Source organism: Oncorhynchus kisutch, linkage group LG19 (genome assembly GCF_002021735.2).
Source record: "Oncorhynchus kisutch isolate 150728-3 linkage group LG19, Okis_V2, whole genome shotgun sequence".
Lineage (NCBI taxonomy): Eukaryota > Metazoa > Chordata > Actinopteri > Salmoniformes > Salmonidae > Oncorhynchus > Oncorhynchus kisutch.
Window position 1 is genome coordinate 23,902,971 of NC_034192.2, and position 19,505 is coordinate 23,922,475.

The 19,505-nt window shown below is 42.5% G+C and overlaps 1 protein-coding gene across 1 annotated transcript in view; it reads left to right on the forward strand.

Annotated features, from left to right (window-relative positions):
- The window catches only part of col4a3 (collagen, type IV, alpha 3), a 117,326-nt gene that overhangs the window by 60,671 nt on the left and 37,150 nt on the right, over positions 1-19,505 (forward strand). The window contains exons 17-23 of the mRNA XM_020452545.2: positions 7,532-7,585; positions 8,008-8,049; positions 8,523-8,604; positions 8,884-8,919; positions 13,161-13,325; positions 13,946-14,038; positions 17,990-18,085. Coding sequence (XP_020308134.2) covers positions 7,532-7,585; positions 8,008-8,049; positions 8,523-8,604; positions 8,884-8,919; positions 13,161-13,325; positions 13,946-14,038; positions 17,990-18,085 — 568 coding nt within the window. The remainder of the gene's footprint in view (positions 1-7,531; positions 7,586-8,007; positions 8,050-8,522; positions 8,605-8,883; positions 8,920-13,160; positions 13,326-13,945; positions 14,039-17,989; positions 18,086-19,505) is intronic.

The window sequence follows — 19,505 nt, forward strand, 5'->3', positions numbered from 1 at the left end:
TACCTGTGGCGCTCTTGTTTAGGCCAAGGTATGTATAGTTTTTTGTGTGCTCTAGGGCAACGGTGTCTAGATGGAATTTGTATTTGTGGTCCTGGTGACTGGACCTTTTTTGGAACACCATTATTTTGGTCTTACTGAGATTTACTATCAGGGCCCAGGTCTGGCAGAATCTGTGCAGAATATAAAGGAGCTGCTGTAGGCCCTCCTTGGTTGGTGACAGAAGCACCAGATCATCAGCAAACAGTAGACATTTGACTTCAGATTCTATTAGAGTGAGGACGGGTGCTGCAGACTTTTTTAGTGTCCGCCCCAATTCGTTGATATATATGTTGAAGAGGTTGGGGCTTAAGCTGCATCCCTGTCTCACCCCACAGCCCTGTGGGAAGAAAAGTGTGTTTTTTACACATTTTAACCGCACACTTGTTGTTTGTGTACATGGATTTTATATTGTCGTATGTTTTATCCCCAACACCACTTTCCATCAATTTGTATAGCAGACCCTCATGCCAAATTGAGTCGAAGGATTTTTTGAAATCAACAAAGCATGAGAAGACTTTGCCTTTGTTTTAGTTGGTTTGGTTGTCAATTAGGGTGTGCAGGGTGAATACATGGTCTGTTGTACGATAATTTGGTAAAAAGCCAATTTGACATTTGCTCAGTACATTGTTTTCATTGAGAAAATGTATGAGTCTGCTGTTAATGATATAATGCAGAGGATTTTCCCAAGGTTGCTGTTGACGCATATCCCACGGGAGTTATTGGGGTCAAATTTGTCTCCACTTTTGTGGATTGGGGTGATCAGTTTCAGTATAGCCAATTGGAATTTGTTGTCTGTATATTTGATCATTTCATTAAGGATACCATCAACACCACATGCCTTTTTGGGTTGGAGGGTTTTATTTTGTCCTGGAGCTCATTCAAGGTAATTGGAGAATCCAGTGGGTTCTGGTAGTCTTTAATAGTTGATTCTAAGATTTGCATTTGATCCTGTATATGTTTTTGCTCTTTATTCTTTGTTACAGAGCCAAAAAGATTGGAGAAGTGGTTTACCCATACATCTCCATTTTGGATAGATAATTCTTCATGTTGTTGTTTGTTTAGTGTTTTCCAATTTTCCCAGAAGTGGTTAGAGTCTATGGATTCTTCAATTACATTGAGTTGATTTCTGACGTGCTGTGCCTTCTTTTTCTGTAGTATATTTCTGTATTGTTTTAATGATACACCATAGTGAAGGCGTAGACTCAGGTTTTCTGGGTCTCTATGTTTTTGGTTGGACAGGTTTCTCAATTTCTTTCTTTGATTTTTGCATTCTTCCTCAAACCATTTTTCATTGTTGTTCATTTTCTTCGGTTTTCTATTTGAGATTTTTAGATTTGATAGGGAAGCTGAGAGGTCAAATATACTGTTAAGATTTTCTACTGCCAAGTTTACACCTTCATTATTACAGTGGAATGTTTTACCCAGGAAATTGTCTAAAAGGGATTGAATTTGTTGTTGCCTAATTGCTTTTTGGTAGGTTTCCAAACTGCATTCCTTCCATCTATAGCATTTCTTTAATGTTACTCAATTCCTTTGGCTTTGATGCCTCATGATTGAGTATTGCTCTGTTGAAGTAGACTGTGTTTTTGCTGTGGTCTGATAGGGGTGTCAGTGGGCTGACTGTGAACGCTCTGAGAGACTCTGGGTTGAGGTCAGTGATAAAGTAGTCTACAGTACTACTGCCAAGAGATGAGCTATACAGTGGGGAGAAAAAGTATTTGATACACTGCCGATTTTGCAGGCTTTCCTAGGTCTGTAATTTGGATCATATGTACACTTCAACTGTGAGAGACGGAATCTAAAACAAAAATCAAGAAAATCACATTGTATGATTTAAGTAATTAATTTGCCTTTTATTGCATGACATAAGTATTTGATACATCAGAAAAGCAGAACTTAATATTTGGTACAGAAACCTTTGTTTGCAATTACAGAGATCATACGTTTCCTGTAGTTCTTGACCAGGTTTGCACACACCGTAGCAGGGATTTTGGCCCACTCCTCCATACAGACCTTCTCCAGATCCTTCAGGTTTCGGGGCTGTCGCTGGGCAATATGGACTTTCAGCTCACTCCAAAGATTTTCTATTGGGTTCAGGTCTGGAGACTGGCTAGTCCACTCCAGGACCTTGAGATGCTTCTTACGGAGCCACTCCTTTAGTTGCCCTGGCTGTGTGTTTCGGGTCGTTGTCATGCTGGAAGACCCAGCCATGACCCATGTCCTGTCCCCTTTGCAGAAAAGCATCCTCAAAGAATGATGTTTCCACCTCCATGCTTCACGGTTGGGATGGTGTTCTTGAGGTTGTACTCATCCTTCTTCTTCCTCCAAACAAGGCAAGTGGAGTTTAGACCAAAAAGCTCTATTTTTGTCTCATCAGACCACATGACCTTCTCCCATTCCTCCTCTGGATCATCCAGATGGTCATTGGCAAACTTCAGATGGGCCTGGACATGCGCTGACTTGAGCAGGGGGACCTTGCGTGCGCTGCAGGATTTTAATCCATGACGGCGTAGTGTGTTACTAATGGTTTTCTTTGAGACTGTGGTCCCAGCTCTCTTCAGGTCATTGACCAGGTCCTGCCGTGTAGTTCTGGGCTGATCCCTCGCCTTCCTCATGGTCATTGATGCCCCACGAGGTGAGATCTTGCATGGAGCCCCAGACCGAGGGTGGTTGACCGTCATCTTGAACTTCTTCCATTTTCTAATAATTGTGCCAACAGTTGTTGCCTTCTCACCAAGCTGCTTGCCTATTATCCTGTAGTCCATCCCAGCCTTGTGCAGGTCTACAATTTATCCCTGATGTCATTACACAGCTCTCTGGTCTTGGCCATTGTGGAGAGGTTGGAGTCTGTTTGATGGAGTGTGTGGACAGGTGTCTTTTATACAGGTAACGAGTTCAAACAGGTGCAGTTAATACAGGTAATGAGTGGGAGAACAGGAGGGCTTCTTAAAGAAAAACTAACAGGTCTGTGAGAGATGGAATTCTTACTGGTTGGTAGGTGATCAAATACTTATGTCATGCAATAAAATGCAAATTAATTACTTAAAAATCATACAATGTGGTTTTCTGGATTTTTGTTTTAGATTCCGTCTCTCACAGTTGAAGTGTACTTATGTTAAAAATGACAGACTTCTACATGCTTTGTAAGTAGGAAAACTTGCAAAATCGGCAGTGTATCAAATACTTGTTCTCCCCACTGTAGGTCTACCTACCATAGGAGTCTCCTCGAAGCCTACCATTGACTATGTACATACCCAGCGTGCGACAGAGCTGCAGGAGTTGTGACCCGTTTTTGTTGGTTATGTTGTCATAGTTGTGCCTAGGGGGGCATATGGGGGAGGGAATGCTGTCACCTGCAGGCAGGTGTTTGTCCCCCTGTGTGCTGAGGGTGTCAGGTTCTTGTCCGGTTCTGGCATTTAGGTTGCCACAGACTAGTACATGTCCCTGGGCCTGGAAATGATTGCTCTCCCCCTTCAGGATGGAGAAGCTGTTTTCATTAAAGTATGGGGATTCTAGTGGGGGGGATATAGGTAGCACACAGGAGGACATTTTTCTCTGTTAAGATAATTTCCTTTTGAATTTCTAGCCAAATGTTCCTGTTTTGATCAATTGAATAGCGTGAGTTAGGTCTGCTCTATAACAAATTAGCATACCCCCAGAGTCCTTTCCCTGTTTCACATCTGGTAGTTTGGTGGATGGGACTACCAGCTCTCTGTAACCTAGAGGGCAACGGGTGGGTCCGTCTCCTCTATACCAGGTTTCTTGTAGGATGACAATGTTTGTTTTAGAGGTCGACCGATTATGATTTTTCAACGCCGAAACCGATTATTGGAGGACCAAAAAAGCCGATACTGATTAATCAGCCGATTAAAAAAAATATACAAAAATGTATTTGTAACAATGACAATTACAACAATACTGAATTAACACTTATTTTAACTTAATATAATACATCAATAAAATCAATTTAGCCTCAAGTAGATAATGAAACATGTTCAATTTGGTTTAAATAATGCAAAAACAAAGTGTTGGAGAAGAACGTAAAATTGCAATATGTGCTATGTAAAAAAGCTAATGTTTCAGTTCCTTGCTCAGAACATGAGAACATATGAAAGCTGGTGGTTCCTTTTAACATGAGTCTTCAATATTCCCAGGTAAGAAGTTTTAGGTTGTAGTTATTATAGGACTATTTCCCTCTATACCATTTGTATTTCTTTAACCTTTGACTATTGGATGTTCTTATAGTCACTTTAGTATTGCCACAGTATTGTAACAGTATAGCTTCCGTCCCTCTCCTCGCTCCTCCCTGGGCTCGAACCAGCAACACAACGACAACAGCCACCACATCGAAGCAGCGTTACCCATGCAGAGCAAGGGAGACAACCACCCCAAGGCTCAGAGCGAGTGAAGTTTGAAACGCTATTAGCGCGCGCTAACTAGCCAGCCATTTCACTTCGGTCACACCAGCCTCATCTCCGGAGTTGATAGGTTTGAAGTCATAAACAGCGCAATGCTTGATGCACAACGAATAGCTGCTGGCAAAAGGCACGAAAGTGCTGTTTGAATGAATGTTTACGTGCCTGCTTCTGCCTACCACCGCTCAGTCAGATACTTAGATACTTGTATGCTCAGTCAGATTATATGCAACACAGGACAGGCTAGATAATATCTAGTAATATCATCAACCATGTGTAGTTAACTAGTGATTATGATTGATTGTTTTTTATAAGATAAGTTTAATGCTAGCTAGCAACTTACCTTGGCTTACTGCATTTGCGTAACAGGCAGTCTCCTTGTGGAGTGCAACGATCGAGAGGCAGGTCGTTATTGCGTTGGACTAGATAACTGTAAGGTTGCAAGATTGTAAATAACATTTACATTTTTTAAAATCGGCACCCAAAAATACCGATATCCGATTGTTATGAAAACTTGAAATCGGCCCTAATTAATCGGCCATTCCAATTAATCGGTCGACCTCTAGTCTGTATTACCGATTTATTTGGTGAAGTCCGGGTTCCTGCTCTTTAGGCCAAAGGCAGATGACCTCAGGCCTTAGATATTCCAGGATGATATAGTGAAGGCTTTGTGTTCCATAAAGTGTCCAATGTTGTTGGTTGTGTGGTTTGTCCTCAGGCCAATAAGTGTGAGCAGAGCCTGCTGAGCATCTGGTACATGCCATTGGGATAGTGTAAGAGTGGGGGTTGGGCCTGTTTGCCCACTCACTGCCTGGGCGTATGTGTGACTTCCATGTTCAGGCCCTGTTTGCGGGGGTGGCGTGCATGGGGTGGGCATGAGGGGCATAGGTCTGATCTGAAGTGGCATAAATAGGGTGTGGGCATGGTTGACGTGGGGGGGGTGTTGATTGGTTGGGGTGGGGGTGTGGATGTGGCTGGGGGTGCTGTGGTCTGGATGTAAGTCCTCTTGGCATGGGTCCTCTATGTGTAGGTCCAGGAGGGGGGGGTCCCGCAGGTCTGGGAGGGTGTCTCGCTGGTCTGGGCGGCGTGTCAATTGATTTGTTGCTCCTGTGTGAAGTGTTGGGGATACGTTTGAGAGTGATGTCCTTTAGAGTGCGGGCAAAGGTGGGCCCTGCTGCCTTGTAGAGGTGGACCTAGACATAGAGGCTGTTCAAGTCCAGGGTGGAGTGGTGGGCCAGGAAAACATTTGGTTTTGAGGCACAGTCACGGGAAATACTTGCGTTTACCCGCTGTATTATGGCAGGGTGGAAGTCTTTTTGTGGTAGCAGGGTGGTGATAACCACTTGCGCGTTGGGGAAAGTAGAAGAAGCTTTGTCAATCACTCCCTTCGGTGCTGTGGCCACTCTTTCCTGCTGTGCTCTCAGGTTGTTTGTGCCTGTGTGTATTATTATGTGGCTAGGTGAACCTAGTTGGTCCTCAGACAGAAGGTCTAGGGCGCGTTGGGTGTTTGGACACCAGAGTTTAGACACACTGTGTTTGGGGCTATCAGGGTGGCTGACTGGGGGGTTACTCAGAGAGGGTGAGAGCTTCTGGGCTTGGGGTTCTTCATTTGTGTGTTCTGCTGTTATGTCGATGTTATGGTCAGGGTTTAGTGTGGACTGTTCTGCTGTGGTGTCGAGACTTTTGTCGGGTGCAGAGGTGGGTTGAGGTGAGCTGCTTCTCTGCGGGGGTAGCCACCTCTCTAGCGGGTTGTTCTCTGTCACACGCCATCCCCCTCACCCTCTCCTCCAGCACTCTGATCCTCTCCTCTAGTGCTCTGTTCTTCTCCTGATCCTGCTCTTTCTCCTGTTGAAGTTGTCTCACCACTGTCCAGAATGCAGAAAGGTCTCTCTCCACCTCCAGCACTCCGGGTCTGGTGAAGAGAGTGTTGTTGTGCTGGACTGTTGTCTGGGTCTGTGCTGACTGGAGTGTAATCACCTGCTGTTCCAGCTCCACCTGCCTTACCTCCAGCTGGGTAAATGTATCCTTCATTTCAATGAAAGGGTAGTACTCTGTGCTGGGAGGTTGACTTTCCACTGGGCGTGGCTCGTCTGTGGGGTTATATAATGAAGAGGTCTTATCTGACCCGCTCGGGGTGGGTGTATCTTTCTCAAGGGAGAGCTTCTCCTGCTGGGCTAATTATTTGATTAAGTGAAAGTCCTGCTGAAACTGTTTGGGGTTGCCCTGTACCATTGCTGTTCCAGACTTATAGAGATTTATATTAGCTGACTCAGAGTCCTCGTCATCAAGTATCCTGAGTTTCCACCCCTCGTTAACACCCCCTCTCTTAACAAAGGGATAGTATGCTAATATAGCACTGTGCCATGCCAGGGGATGGTTTGTGTGGAAGATAAGGCTGGATGTTGGATGTTCCCATTTTTGTAATAGTCAGCAAAAACTGTCTCTTGTTATTCCATTAGAAGCTTAATTTTGTAATCTTTACTTGCCTTATCATTCTTTACATACACAGGGTACTGTATTTTAATTACCTCTGAACAGCGGGAGGCAGCTTCTAATGCCTCTCCATTTGGTTGGACTGTTTGACTCTCCTGCCATTGTTGGGTTAAAGGGCTTTGACACCTCTCACTTGACACGTCAGTGCTAATTGAAGCTATTTCAAGCATGGCAGCCTTATGTTAGCATTCAGTCCTTATAAAGTAATGTAGTGTATTTTTCTTATTGGCTTTTGGAAATTAAATATAGATTCAGACTAAACATTACTCACTCAGTTCCAGGTTGGATGGTGCTTTCAGGTTTCTGTTGTTTTCCAGAGAATTTGCTGTATAGAATAATAATCCTTGGTAGTTGTAAACCTTCCAGGTGATTCCGTAATTCCGTCCAAAATCAGGTTGTAGGTTTTGAGTTTTGATTTGAAGTGAGGGTTATGTTGTAGAGGGTAGCATCCTGTATATGTTCCTGACAAAAAAGCCAAGTTTATCTAACTCTAAATCTATATTTTTTTTAGAAAATGCAGAAAAATGCAGGAGCTCATCTGATCATGACCTCTAGCCTCTCTCTCTCTCTATTTCTCCTGTCAGGGTGAGAAAGCTGATGTGGGCTACCAGGGACCTCCTGGAACAGAAGGTTCAATGGTATGTCCTACTGCCTCCAATCGGCTATTGTATCGGTCAGTCAGTCAGTCATACGGGCCTGAATCCTCACTTAAGATCTGTGCGATAATTTTCTGTACGAGTATCGTGCATGGGTAGAGTCAGAGTTTCGGGCACGGATCTCAAGTCAGTATTCCGACCTCAATAATAGACTAGACACCACGGTTGGGGCCAATTTCAATTCAGGAAGTACACTGAAATTCAAATTCCACGTCTCTTTAAATGCTTTTCAATTAGATTTAAATTACATTTTCAAAAATTTGGAATTGGAATTTGGTTTACTTCATGAATTACCTGGAATTGACCCCAACCCTGCCCTACACTCATGTTGAGTATTGCATTCGCTCTACTGTCTTTGTAATGTATATGTGTGGGTCACCCTCTCTGTGGCTGTCTGAATTCAGGGTGACAAAGGTGACCGCGGACCCACAGGTCCTCCAGGGGATGTGAGTGACAATATATTGTTATCATGTTTATATTAGTATCATATTAGTTAGTTGACAATAGTCAATAGTGCCTTCAATTAGTTAACTTAGTTAACATACACAACTTGTGCAAATCTGAAAATACACCCTATTCTAAATTTAGACATTCAATCGCCAACTCTACAATCTCAATGTACATTTGTTGTTTGTTTGCTTTGCTTTTTATGCACTTTTATATTATTTTCTGTAATGAAAAGCGCTATACAAGTTAAATAAATTATTGTTGTTATTATTATTCCCCATATAGTGCACTGCTTTTTACAAGCGCCTTAGCACTTTTCACCACAGATGCAACAGCTCTGGACATAATAAGTGCACTAAGGGGAATGGGGTGTCACTTGAAAGTCAGCCTACTATACTGTGTATCAATCTGCACCGCTGGTCCCTTGGACTTTGGCTAGTTTTAACCGCTGCTTGTCATCCTTCACCTACAGTTGATTCAGATCAATGGGAGAATCAAAGGCTTGCAGGGTTTTCCTGGGCCCCTCGGACCCCCTGGCTATAGTGGTAATCAAGGTATACCAGCACACTGACAACTAATTACCTATTCTCAATATAGCGCACTACTTTTGACCAGAGTTCTGGTCAAAAGTAGTACACTAATATGGGGAATAGTGTTCAATTTGGGATGCAGCCTATGTTAGACAAATGCACTGTAGACCACTGAGTCTCTCTCTCTCTCTCTCTCTCTCTCTCTCTCCCTCTCTCTAGTAGAAAGCCGATTAATTCCACTGTCAATTCCAGTGTTATGTTCGATCAGTTGTCAGTAGCTGTACTGTCTCTGTTCTACTCTAGGTGTGATTGGTTTTCCTGGAATGAAGGGGGAACCAGGTAAATATTTTAATCAAATTTTTATTTGTTTCCCATCCATTAATTTGCTGTTTATCAATGTTACTCTTAGAACTATTGGCCAATTGCAACCAACGGGCAGAACACTCGTATGTTAATGCTGGATTTCTTAAAACGCTACTAATGGCAGATTACATGCACCTGTGTTAAGACAAACTTGCTTGCAACCAAAAATCCACAAGAATAAACTAGCAGATCAGTTGATCCAAAGATTGTCTGTTATATTGAAAAGTTAGTCAAGTGACCACTCTAACAATGGAAATACATGTCCTCAAAGATAGAAGGTGGAAGGAGGCAAGAACAGGTGGGACCATTCTAGCCAATGAGAGATCAGATACACATGTGAACAAGAGACCATAGAGATGGACACAGGACTCATCTTTGTGTCTTTGCCATTATAGCATCTGTGATAGCCTCAATGGCGCTGGCCATCCTATCTCCTTTTTAAAGTCAAACACATTTTTTTGCTCCTAACTCATAGAAATCCCCACTAAATTGACTACTTTATAATGTCCATGTTAAAACGGATCATATATCTATCTCTGACAACAGGCACAACTCCAATATAAAGTTGATTTATTTCAAAGTTGCCGAAATGCCACATGCGTCGACTTAAATGAGTGCATTCATAACAACCTAACCATTACAAAACGTCTATTCGATCAAATAAGCCTCATGTCGCAAATTAAAACTTGTTAAGGCTAGGGTCCTTTTTTCTCAATTTCCGCCTGACTGACGTGCCCAAAGTAAACTGCCTGTTGCTCAGTTCCTGAAGCCAGGATATGCATATAATTGGTACCAGTGGAAAGAAGACACTTTGAGGTTTGTAGAAATGTTAAAATAATGTTGGAGACTATAAATAACACAATGGATAAGGTTGGAGAAAATCCAAAGAACAATCAACCTGAATATATATTTTTTGAGAGCCCATGCTCTTCCAATGGAACGTGTAAAGAAATGAAATATAGCTCCCAGTATGCAATTCCTATGCCTTCCACTGGCTGTCAGTCGTCTTTGTTCAAGGTTTCAGGTTTTTTCCAAAACGAGTAAGAAATATGAGTTTTAATACAGGGACACAGACTTGGAAATTTATGTATGCAAGAACGAAGAGGACACGCACCTGCTAATATCATTTTCCTGTTGAACATACTTCTTTCCGTATGAAATATTATAGCTTAATTACGTTTTAGAGTATCTGAGGATTAGATAGAAACGTATTTTGACATGTTGAAACAAAGTTTAGGGGTAGATTTTCGGAATCCTATCTTGGCCCGTTGAACGAGTGGATTACTCAAATCGATGGCGCCAACTAAACTGACTTTTTGGGATATAAAGAAGGATTTTATCTAACAAAACGACACTACATGTTATAGCTGGGACCCTTTGGATTACAAATCAGATTAAGATTTTCAAAAAGTAAGTGAATTTTTAATTGCTATTTGTGAATTTATGAAACCTGTGCCGGTGGGAAAAATATTTTGATGTGGGGCTCCGTACTCAAACAATCTCACGCCATGCTATTGCTATAAAGCCTACTTTAAATCGGACAGTGCAATTAGATTAACAAGAATTTAAGCTTTCAACCGATATAAGACACTTGTATGTACATAAATGTGAAATATCCATAATTTTTATGATTATTTAATTGAATAGAGCGCCCTCCAGTGTCACCGGAAATTGTCCCGCTAGCGGGACGCCTAGCCCAAAGATTAAGAATAAAACATTTTGTTGATCGAATTCAACACTCTCATTAGCCTCCATACAAAATTCCTCACTTCGAGTAAAGCCTCTCACTTCGCCTCTTCCTCTCTCGTTGATACCTGGCATGATGTCTAATTTGATTCTAATTAGCATGTTTTAGTAAATAGAGCTGAATATATTGATAAAAGTAATCTTGTCTGGGAGAGATTTACATGGTTATCATTTTATGGCTATTATGACAATGTCCACTGTGAGGCTCTATAGAGAACACGTTGTCTTTTACAATAACAACCTGACCAAGATGGAGCAACAAACTGTGCAGCAAATTTTGTGATATTGGTAGTAGGTAGTTACAGTCTTGTCCCATTGCTGCAACTCCCGTACAGACTCGGGAGAGAGCCGTGCGTCCTCCGAAACGCGACCCTGCCAAGCCGCACTGCTCGCTTAACCCGGAAGCCAGCCGCACCAATGTTCGGTGGAAACACCGTACAACTGGCGACCGTGTCAGCGTGCATGCGCCCGGGCACGCAGCAAGAGTCACTAGAGCGTGATGGGACAAGGATATCCCAGCCAGCCAAATCCTCCCTTAACCCGGACGATGCTGGGCCAATTGTGATTTTCCTATATGGGTCTCCCGGTCGCAGCCGGCAGTGACGCAACCCGGGATCAAACTAGGATCTGTAGCAACGCCTCAAGCACTGCGAAGCGGTGCCTTAGACTGCTGCGCCACTTGGGAGGCCTATTCAGTGAACGTTTTAAGGAAGTTATTCAAAAACCTCCAAATAAACTATAATTTCCTTTTCCAGACTGTTAATAAAAAATAAAAAAAATTTAACCTCCCTGCGACCTAAAAATAGAAGTTCCCAGAACAGGAGAAATGTTCATTTCTGTTCTCAAAACGTTTAAAGGAAACATATGGCTTCGTTCCCACAACCAATGTGAAACCAAAAACATACATTCCCAGAATTTCCACGGAACTTAATGTGCTAGCTGGGATTTGGCTTGGAGAGTGGCCATAGCAGAGGGGAGGGTTGGGTAGAAGTGTAGATTATGATATCGTCAGCGTAAAGGTGGATTGAAGCATCAGAAAAAGGACACTGGACACTATCAGGGGTTTGGATGTAATGTTTTCACTTCTGATGGTTTGGGAGTGGTCAGTGAAGTATTTGGAGAAGCAGCAGAGGGAGCTGTCAGAGAGGCTGATGTCTGAGTTTATTGATGAGGATGGAGTGGTCAACTGTGTCAAATGCTTTGGAGAGGTCAATGAATAGTGCAGCACAGTTGTGTTTTTTGTACAGGGAGGTGAACATGTAATTGAGAACCTTGGTTTTGGCAGTTATGTAGCTGTGACCTTCTCAGAAACTAGACTTGAACCCAGAGACATTGTTGTTATGGCTCAGGTCTTAGGTACACCGGGTGTTTTCTATTTGCTCCAGGAGTTTGGAGAGGCAGAAAATGGATATAGGCCAGTAGGAGTTGGGATCAGTGATGTCACCATCTTTGATCAGTGGTTGAACATATGCAGATTTCAAGTCTTTGGGGATGGAGGCAGACTCCTGGGATTGGTTGAGGAGATGAGAGGGAGGAGATGACAGGTGCAGCTATTTTATGGAAGAAGGGCTTTCTGCCATTGGCTCCAGGAGGCTTCTTCAAATCGATTAGACAAATTGTAATTATTGGATTTCATAACTTGGAAAATAACTATACTTAAAAATAACACATTTTAACAAATCACTAACAAAATGTGTTAAAATTCACACTTAATCCAGCATAAACGAAGGTATAGAATTTATTATACAAGAGATCAAATTCACAAATTCTTCAGCACAACGGCAGATTCATGTTTTAAGTATTACATTTACAATGACTCAATAATTCATGCCTTCTGGGAATGTTATCAAACCCAAAAGTTATGGGCGGAGTTAGAAAGTTGGCTGTCAGAAGTATTACAATGTAAACGTCCTAAAAAAATGTAATACAAAAAATAAATATATTGGAAATGTAAAAGTAATGTGTCCCCAACATGAGTTTTCCATTCATATAACCTGTACAATATATTGCCACAGTTTAATTGCTGTCGTAAACGAAAAATGACTTTATTTCAATTGTACTGAATGATTGTCAAATAGTTAAATCACCCCTTAGTCTGCTTGATTACCAGGTTTTATTTGTACTGAAGATAAAACCCTGTAGAGAGCTTTAAAATTTGGGGGAGAAAGTAGGACTAAGTTATCACCGACCTCACATGTAGCTCTGCTTTTAGGGAGCAGGACATTTTGGAAGCTATTAAGATCATCTGTGTGGATGATCTAAGCGCACATTAAAAGTTTAACTAGAGACCACCGGGATAAAACAGTGGCCAACAGTGGTTGCCCTTTGCCATAAATTTGTCATGAACAGTGACAAACATACACACACGCATCGTCACACATTGTCACGCATTGCCCTTCACGGTGACGTGGTCCCTTGTACACGTGCGAACACACACACACAACAAACTGATCATTGTATTGTGTTTTCAGGGTTGTCTTTCCCTGGTGCCCCTGGGAATCCTGGTCCCCCTGGTTTAGCTGGGGATAAAGGGGAGAGGGGGGAGCCTGCCCCCTACATAATTGGCCCCCCTGGACCCACTGGCCCCCCTGGAAACGATGGCCCCATAGGTGACCGTGGTCCCCCTGGAATTCCAGGTACATGCTCAACTCACCTGGCCACTTTGTCGTCCTCAACTGGCCACTTTAGGTCATCCTCAAAAGTCTGACATAATGGTTATTACAAAGCTACCACAATTACTACAGCATTAACTCAGAAACCCTCTGAAGGTGCAGTTAGCTATCTTTTAATATTATGCTGCTATACTCTATAATCCCACATTCGCAGCAATGCAAAGGGTAAGGCTGGATCTAGGTTTATTTAGTAACTTGTGACCACAATCTTATTCTACTGTAATGTAATTCAAGTCCCTGCATAGCCTCTATCCTACAAAGGTTTAGCAGGGTTAGAGTTAGCTAGTTAGCCTGTGACTACAGGCTCCCATCTCAGAGAGGGTGAAGTATTATTTTCTCCATATTTGTAGTTTTAGATATGAGAGTGGATTGAACATTTGTCAATGACAGGAGGCATTACGTTGAATGTACATTGATATTTTATTTGGTTGACAATGGTGAAGTATTAAACTCAGAACAACAACTTACTTTCTGCAAATTCAACGGAATTTCCATTGGCGTTTAACGTTAAGTTCATTGCAGTATGATGTTGCTACAATATTCATTCAACGTGTTTTTGCCCGGTGGGTTTGATCTTTGCACAGATCTGTTGAGAGGCAACCCTGGACCACCCGGTCCTAAAGGCATCAAAGGCATCCCAGGACAACCAGGAGATAGAGGCGGGTTCGGAGAAACAGGTATTTTCTGTGACAAATACGTTATTCTGTAAAGGGCATTGCAGGAATAAGGATATGGAATTTATTGTGCAGTTTGCAACTGTCATGTCCAGTAAAAGTTAAGGGTTGGGTCTTCTTGACAAGTGTAACAGTTCATTTTTTGCATAGCTTCATGGAAGGTATGTTTCATAGGCTTGTTTACTGTAAAGTGATGTGTTTGTTTGTTTTGACATTTTGCTCTTCAGGGCTTTATGAATAAAATGTCATTTTGACTTGATTGAAGAAGATAGTAAAGGGGGGTTAAGATCAGGGTTCCTTTTGAGAATTTGTCACAAGTGGGTAACCCGCCTCAACCATCCTTTCTATTGGCCAATGTTTAATCACTGGAGAATAAACTGGATGAGCTCCGTTCGAGACTATCCTACCAACGGACATTAAAAGCTGTAATATCTTATGTTTCACCGAGTCGTGGCTGAACAACGACACTGATAATTTACAGTTGCCTGGCTTTTCCATGCATCGGCAGGACAGAACAGCTATGTGTGGTAAGATGAGGGGTGGGGCTGTGTGTCTAAATTTTTTGCGGCCATCTATTTACCACCACAAACCGCTACTGGCGCTAAGACCGCACTAAAAGGCCATAAGCAAACAAGAAAATGCTTATCCAGAAGCGGTGGTTCTAGTGGCCGTGCACTTTAATGCAGGCAAACTTAAATGGGTTTATCCTCATTTCTACCAGCATGTCACATGTGCAATCACAGGAAAGAAAACTCTAGACCACCTTTACTCCACACACAGAGACATGTACAAAGCCCTTCCACTCCCTCCATTTGCCAAATCTGACCATAATTATATCCTCCTGATTCCTGCTTACAAGCAAAAACTAAAGAAGGAAGTACCGGTGCCTGGCTCAATACGGAAGTGGTCAGATGACCCGGATGCTACACTACAGGACTGTTTTGCTAGCAGAGACTGAAATATGTTCCAGGATTCATCCATTGGCATTGAGGAGTATACCACCTCAGTCCCCGGCTTCATCAATAAGTGCATCAACGACACACCCACAGTGACCGTACGTACATATCCCAACCAGAAGGCAACATCCGCACTGAGCTAAAGGCTAGAGCTGCCACTTTCAAGGAGCAGGACACTAATAAGAAATCCAGTTATGCCCTCTGACGATCCATCAAACAGGCAAATCGTCAATACAGGACTGAATGCAAACTATTACGGACTACAAACCACCCGCGTGCTGCCCAGTGACGCCAGCTTACCAGACGAGCTAAATGCCTTTTATGCTCGCTTTGAGGCATGCAACACTGAAGCATGCATGAGAGCCCTAGCTGTTCCGGACGACTGTGTGATCACGCTCTCTGTAGCCAATACGAGTAAGACCTTTTAACAGGTCATAATTCACAGGGCCGCGGGGCCAGACGGATTACCAGGATGTGTACTCAGAGCATGCGCGGACCAACTGGCAAGTGTCTTTACTTACATTTTCAACCTCTCCCTGACCGAGTCTTTAATACCTACATGTTTCAAGCAGACCAGAAAGCTAAGGTAACCTGCCTAAATTACTACCGCCTGTAGCACTCAGGTCGGTAGCCATGAAGTGCCTTGAAAGGCTGGAAACACCTATGTGAGAATGCTGTTTATTGACTACAGCTCAGTGTTCAACATCCTGGACTTCCTGACAGGCTGCCCCAAGGTGGTAAGGGTAGGCAACAACACATATATGCCATGCTGATCTTCAACTAGGGGGCCCCTCGGGGACGCATGCTTAGTCACCTCCTGTAATCCCTGTTCACCCACGACTGCATGGCCAAGCACGACTCCAACACCATCATTAAGTTTGCTGTTGGCACAACAGTGGTAGGCCTGATCACCGACAATGATGAGACAGCCTATAGGGAGGAGGTCAGAGACCTGGAAGTGTGGTGCCAGGACAACAAACTTTCCCTCAACGTGAGCAAGACAAAGGAGATGATCATGGACTACAGAAAACGGAGAGCCAAACACGACTCCATTCACATCGACGGAGCTGTAGTAGAGCGTTTCAAGTTCTTTGGTGTCCACATCACCAACAAACTATCAAGGTCCAAACACACCAAGAAAGTCTTGGAGAGGGCACGACAACGCCTTTTTCCCCCTCAGATTGTCAAAAGGTTCTACAGCTGCACCACCGAGAGCATCCTGACCTGTTGCATCACCGCCTGGTAAGGCAATTCCTCGGCATCCGACCATAAAGCGCTACAGAGGGTAGTGCGTATGGCACAGTACATCATTGGGGCCAAGCTTCCATCCATCCAGAACCTATATACTAGGCGGTGTCAGAGGAAGGGCCAAAAAATGGTCAAAGACTCCAGTAGACTGTTCTCTCTGCTACCGCCAAGGACCAAGTCTAGGTCCAAAAGGCTCCTTTACAGTTTCTACCCCCAAGCCGTAAGACTGCTGAACAAATAATCAAATGGCCACCCAGACCATTTGCATTGACCCCCCCGCTTTGTTTTTACGCTGCGGCTATTCGCTTTTTATTATCTATGCATAAGCACTTTACCCCTACCTACATGTACAAATTACCTCGACTTACCTATACCCCCACACATTGACTCGGAAGCTACCGGTACCCCCTGTCTATAGCCTCATTATTGTTATTTTATTTTGTTTCTTTAAAACAAAAAAACATGATTTTATTTAGTATATATATTCTTAACTCTATTTTCTTAAAACTGCATTGTTGGTTAAGGTCTTGTAAAAAAATCTAATCAAATTGTATTGGTCACATACACAAGGTTAGCAGATGTTAATGTGAGTGTAGCGAAATGCTTGTGCTTCTACTTCCAACAGTACAGTAATATCTAACAATCAAAAAATTCCCAACAACTACATAATACACACAAATCTAACAAGTAATCTAACATTTCCCCAACAACTACCTAATACACAGAAATCTAAAGGGGTGTGTACAAGAATATGTACATATAAATATATGGATGAGCGATGGCCAAGCTGCATAGGCAAGGTGCAGTAGATGGTATAAAATACAGTATATACATATGATATGAGTAATGTAACATATTTAAACATTATTGAAGTGGTATTATTTACAGTGGCAATGTTTAAAGTGGCTAGTGTGATCCATTTATTAAAGTGTCCAGAGAGCAGGTCTCAATGTGTGCAGCAGCCTCTCTGAGTTAGTGATTGCTGTTTAGCAGTCTGATGGTCTTGAGATCGAAGCTGTTTGTCAGTCTCTCAGTCCCAGCTTTGATGCACTTGTACTGACCTCGCCTTCTGGATGAGAGCTGTGTGAACAGGCAGTGGCTCGGGTGGTTGTAGTCCTTGATGATCTTTTTGGCCGTCCTGTGACATCGGGTGCTGTAGGTGTCATGGGGTACAGGTAGTTTGCCACTGGTGATGCATTATGCAAACCGCACCACCCTCTGGAGAGCCTTGCGGTTCAAGGCGGTGCAGTTGCCATACCAGGCTGTGATACAGCCCAACAGGATACTCTTGATTGTGCATCTGTAAAAGTTTGTCAGGGCTTTGGTGACAAGCCACATTTCTTTAGCCTCCTGTGGTTGAAGAGGCGCTGTTGCGCATTCTTCACCACACTGTCTGTGTCGGCGGACCATTTCAGTTTCTCTGTGATGTGTACGCCCAGGAACTTAAAACTTTCCACCTTCTCCCTGCTGACCCTTCGATGTGGATAGGGGGTTGCTCCCTCTGCTGTTTCCTGAAGTCCAGTATCATCTCCTTTGTTTTGTTGACATTGAGTGAGAGGTTGTTTTCCTGACACCACACTCCGAGTGCCCTCACCTCCTCCCTGTAGGCTGTCTCGTCGTTGTTGGTAATCAAGCCCACTATTGTTGTGCCGTCTGCAAACTTAATGATTGAGAGCTCAAGTTACTTTGTTGCTTCACTGGCAAGAACCACTGAACAACCACTTCCTCCCTGTCATTATGTCTCTCTTAGGTGAGAAGGGTGATGTCTGTCGACTCTGCATGCCCACTAATGTGAGCCCTGGACCACCAGGACCTGCCGGAGAGCCTGGTAGGCCTGGAGATACAGGTAACACCAATACATGAACATAACAACAGCTCTTTTATGCCATGTCATGTCATAGAATGACTAGGCCCAGAAGTTTTGTCTGACCAGGTCATATATCACTATGGCCCTGAGTTTTTCCATGTTAGGTCACATGTTCAGGAAAAAGGCAATATTTCCAGTTGTCGACCTATTAGGCTTAGTAGGAGATCAGCCAATCTGGAAAAACTGCTTGAAAAAACTATTTTCTTGTTGAAGGCTGTCATCCATGCTAGCTCAAACAATGTTGTGGTGATACACAATGTTCAATTTAGATTTAAGGCTTCCAATCTGGTGAAAATTGATATAATGGAAATAGTAATAGATTTAGGTCAAATATCTTGCAATTCTTAACAAAAATGGAGTGCATTATCAAACAAAAACACTTAGACTATGGAATGGATACATTAGTAGTTACTTTTTATACATTTATTATGCTTTATGTCATTCAAATATACAGAAAATATGAACATTCAAATGTGTTCAGCTACTGTTGTGGTCTGTAGCCCACTAAGGACCATTCTCAGATGATTCTCAGAAAACTGCGGGGAGACCCTATTGAACCAGGAAAACTTTACCTCGTAAGAATCCTGAGTTTCTGGGCCAGAGATATTGAAACTGTATATCCATTTCTAAGGGGTAAAATATACAAGCAGCCACAGATTCTGACCAAATGTAATGAGTATATCAATACAAACTGAATCTTTAATCATTTATACATATTTAGACTGTGGATTATAGTTACTTTTGGCATAATTATTATGCATTAAGGCTTAAACCATGCATATACACAGGAAAAGCATACTCCATAGTCTGTGTTTTCTTAGACAGTGCAATCCCCTCTAACTACTCTGAAAGACACTTCTGAACAATAAGCACTTTACCTTGTGAGGATTGTACATTCTGAGGCAAATGTATACTTAAATACACACACTTGGAAAATGGCAATTTCCATCATGACAGTTTACTGGATATATGCTGATCTTAATGACATACGGATACACAGACTTTCTAAAGCATTGGATGCTATTTGTGCTCCAATGGCCTTTCAAGGGGAATTTAGCCACCCTTTACAGTTTGTCAGGATAAAAACACTTCATCCAAGGGAAATCGGTGGTATTCCATAACATATAATATAACAAATGTTGTAATGTCACATTCAATGAGTCCATAAATACTACAAAATAGGCCGAATGACAAAAGCTGGATGTTTTAAGCCACCCCCTATTCTGGAGGATTCTGTGGAACATAACACACTTTACTTATTGACAATGTGATATGCATTATACGGCTACTGTCAAATTAGACAGATATTTAAAAAGTGTTTTAAGAGCTTTCACCATTTTTCTCTGAATGTCAACAAATATAAAAATGTCACAAAATTGTAATTATTGTAATACTTACA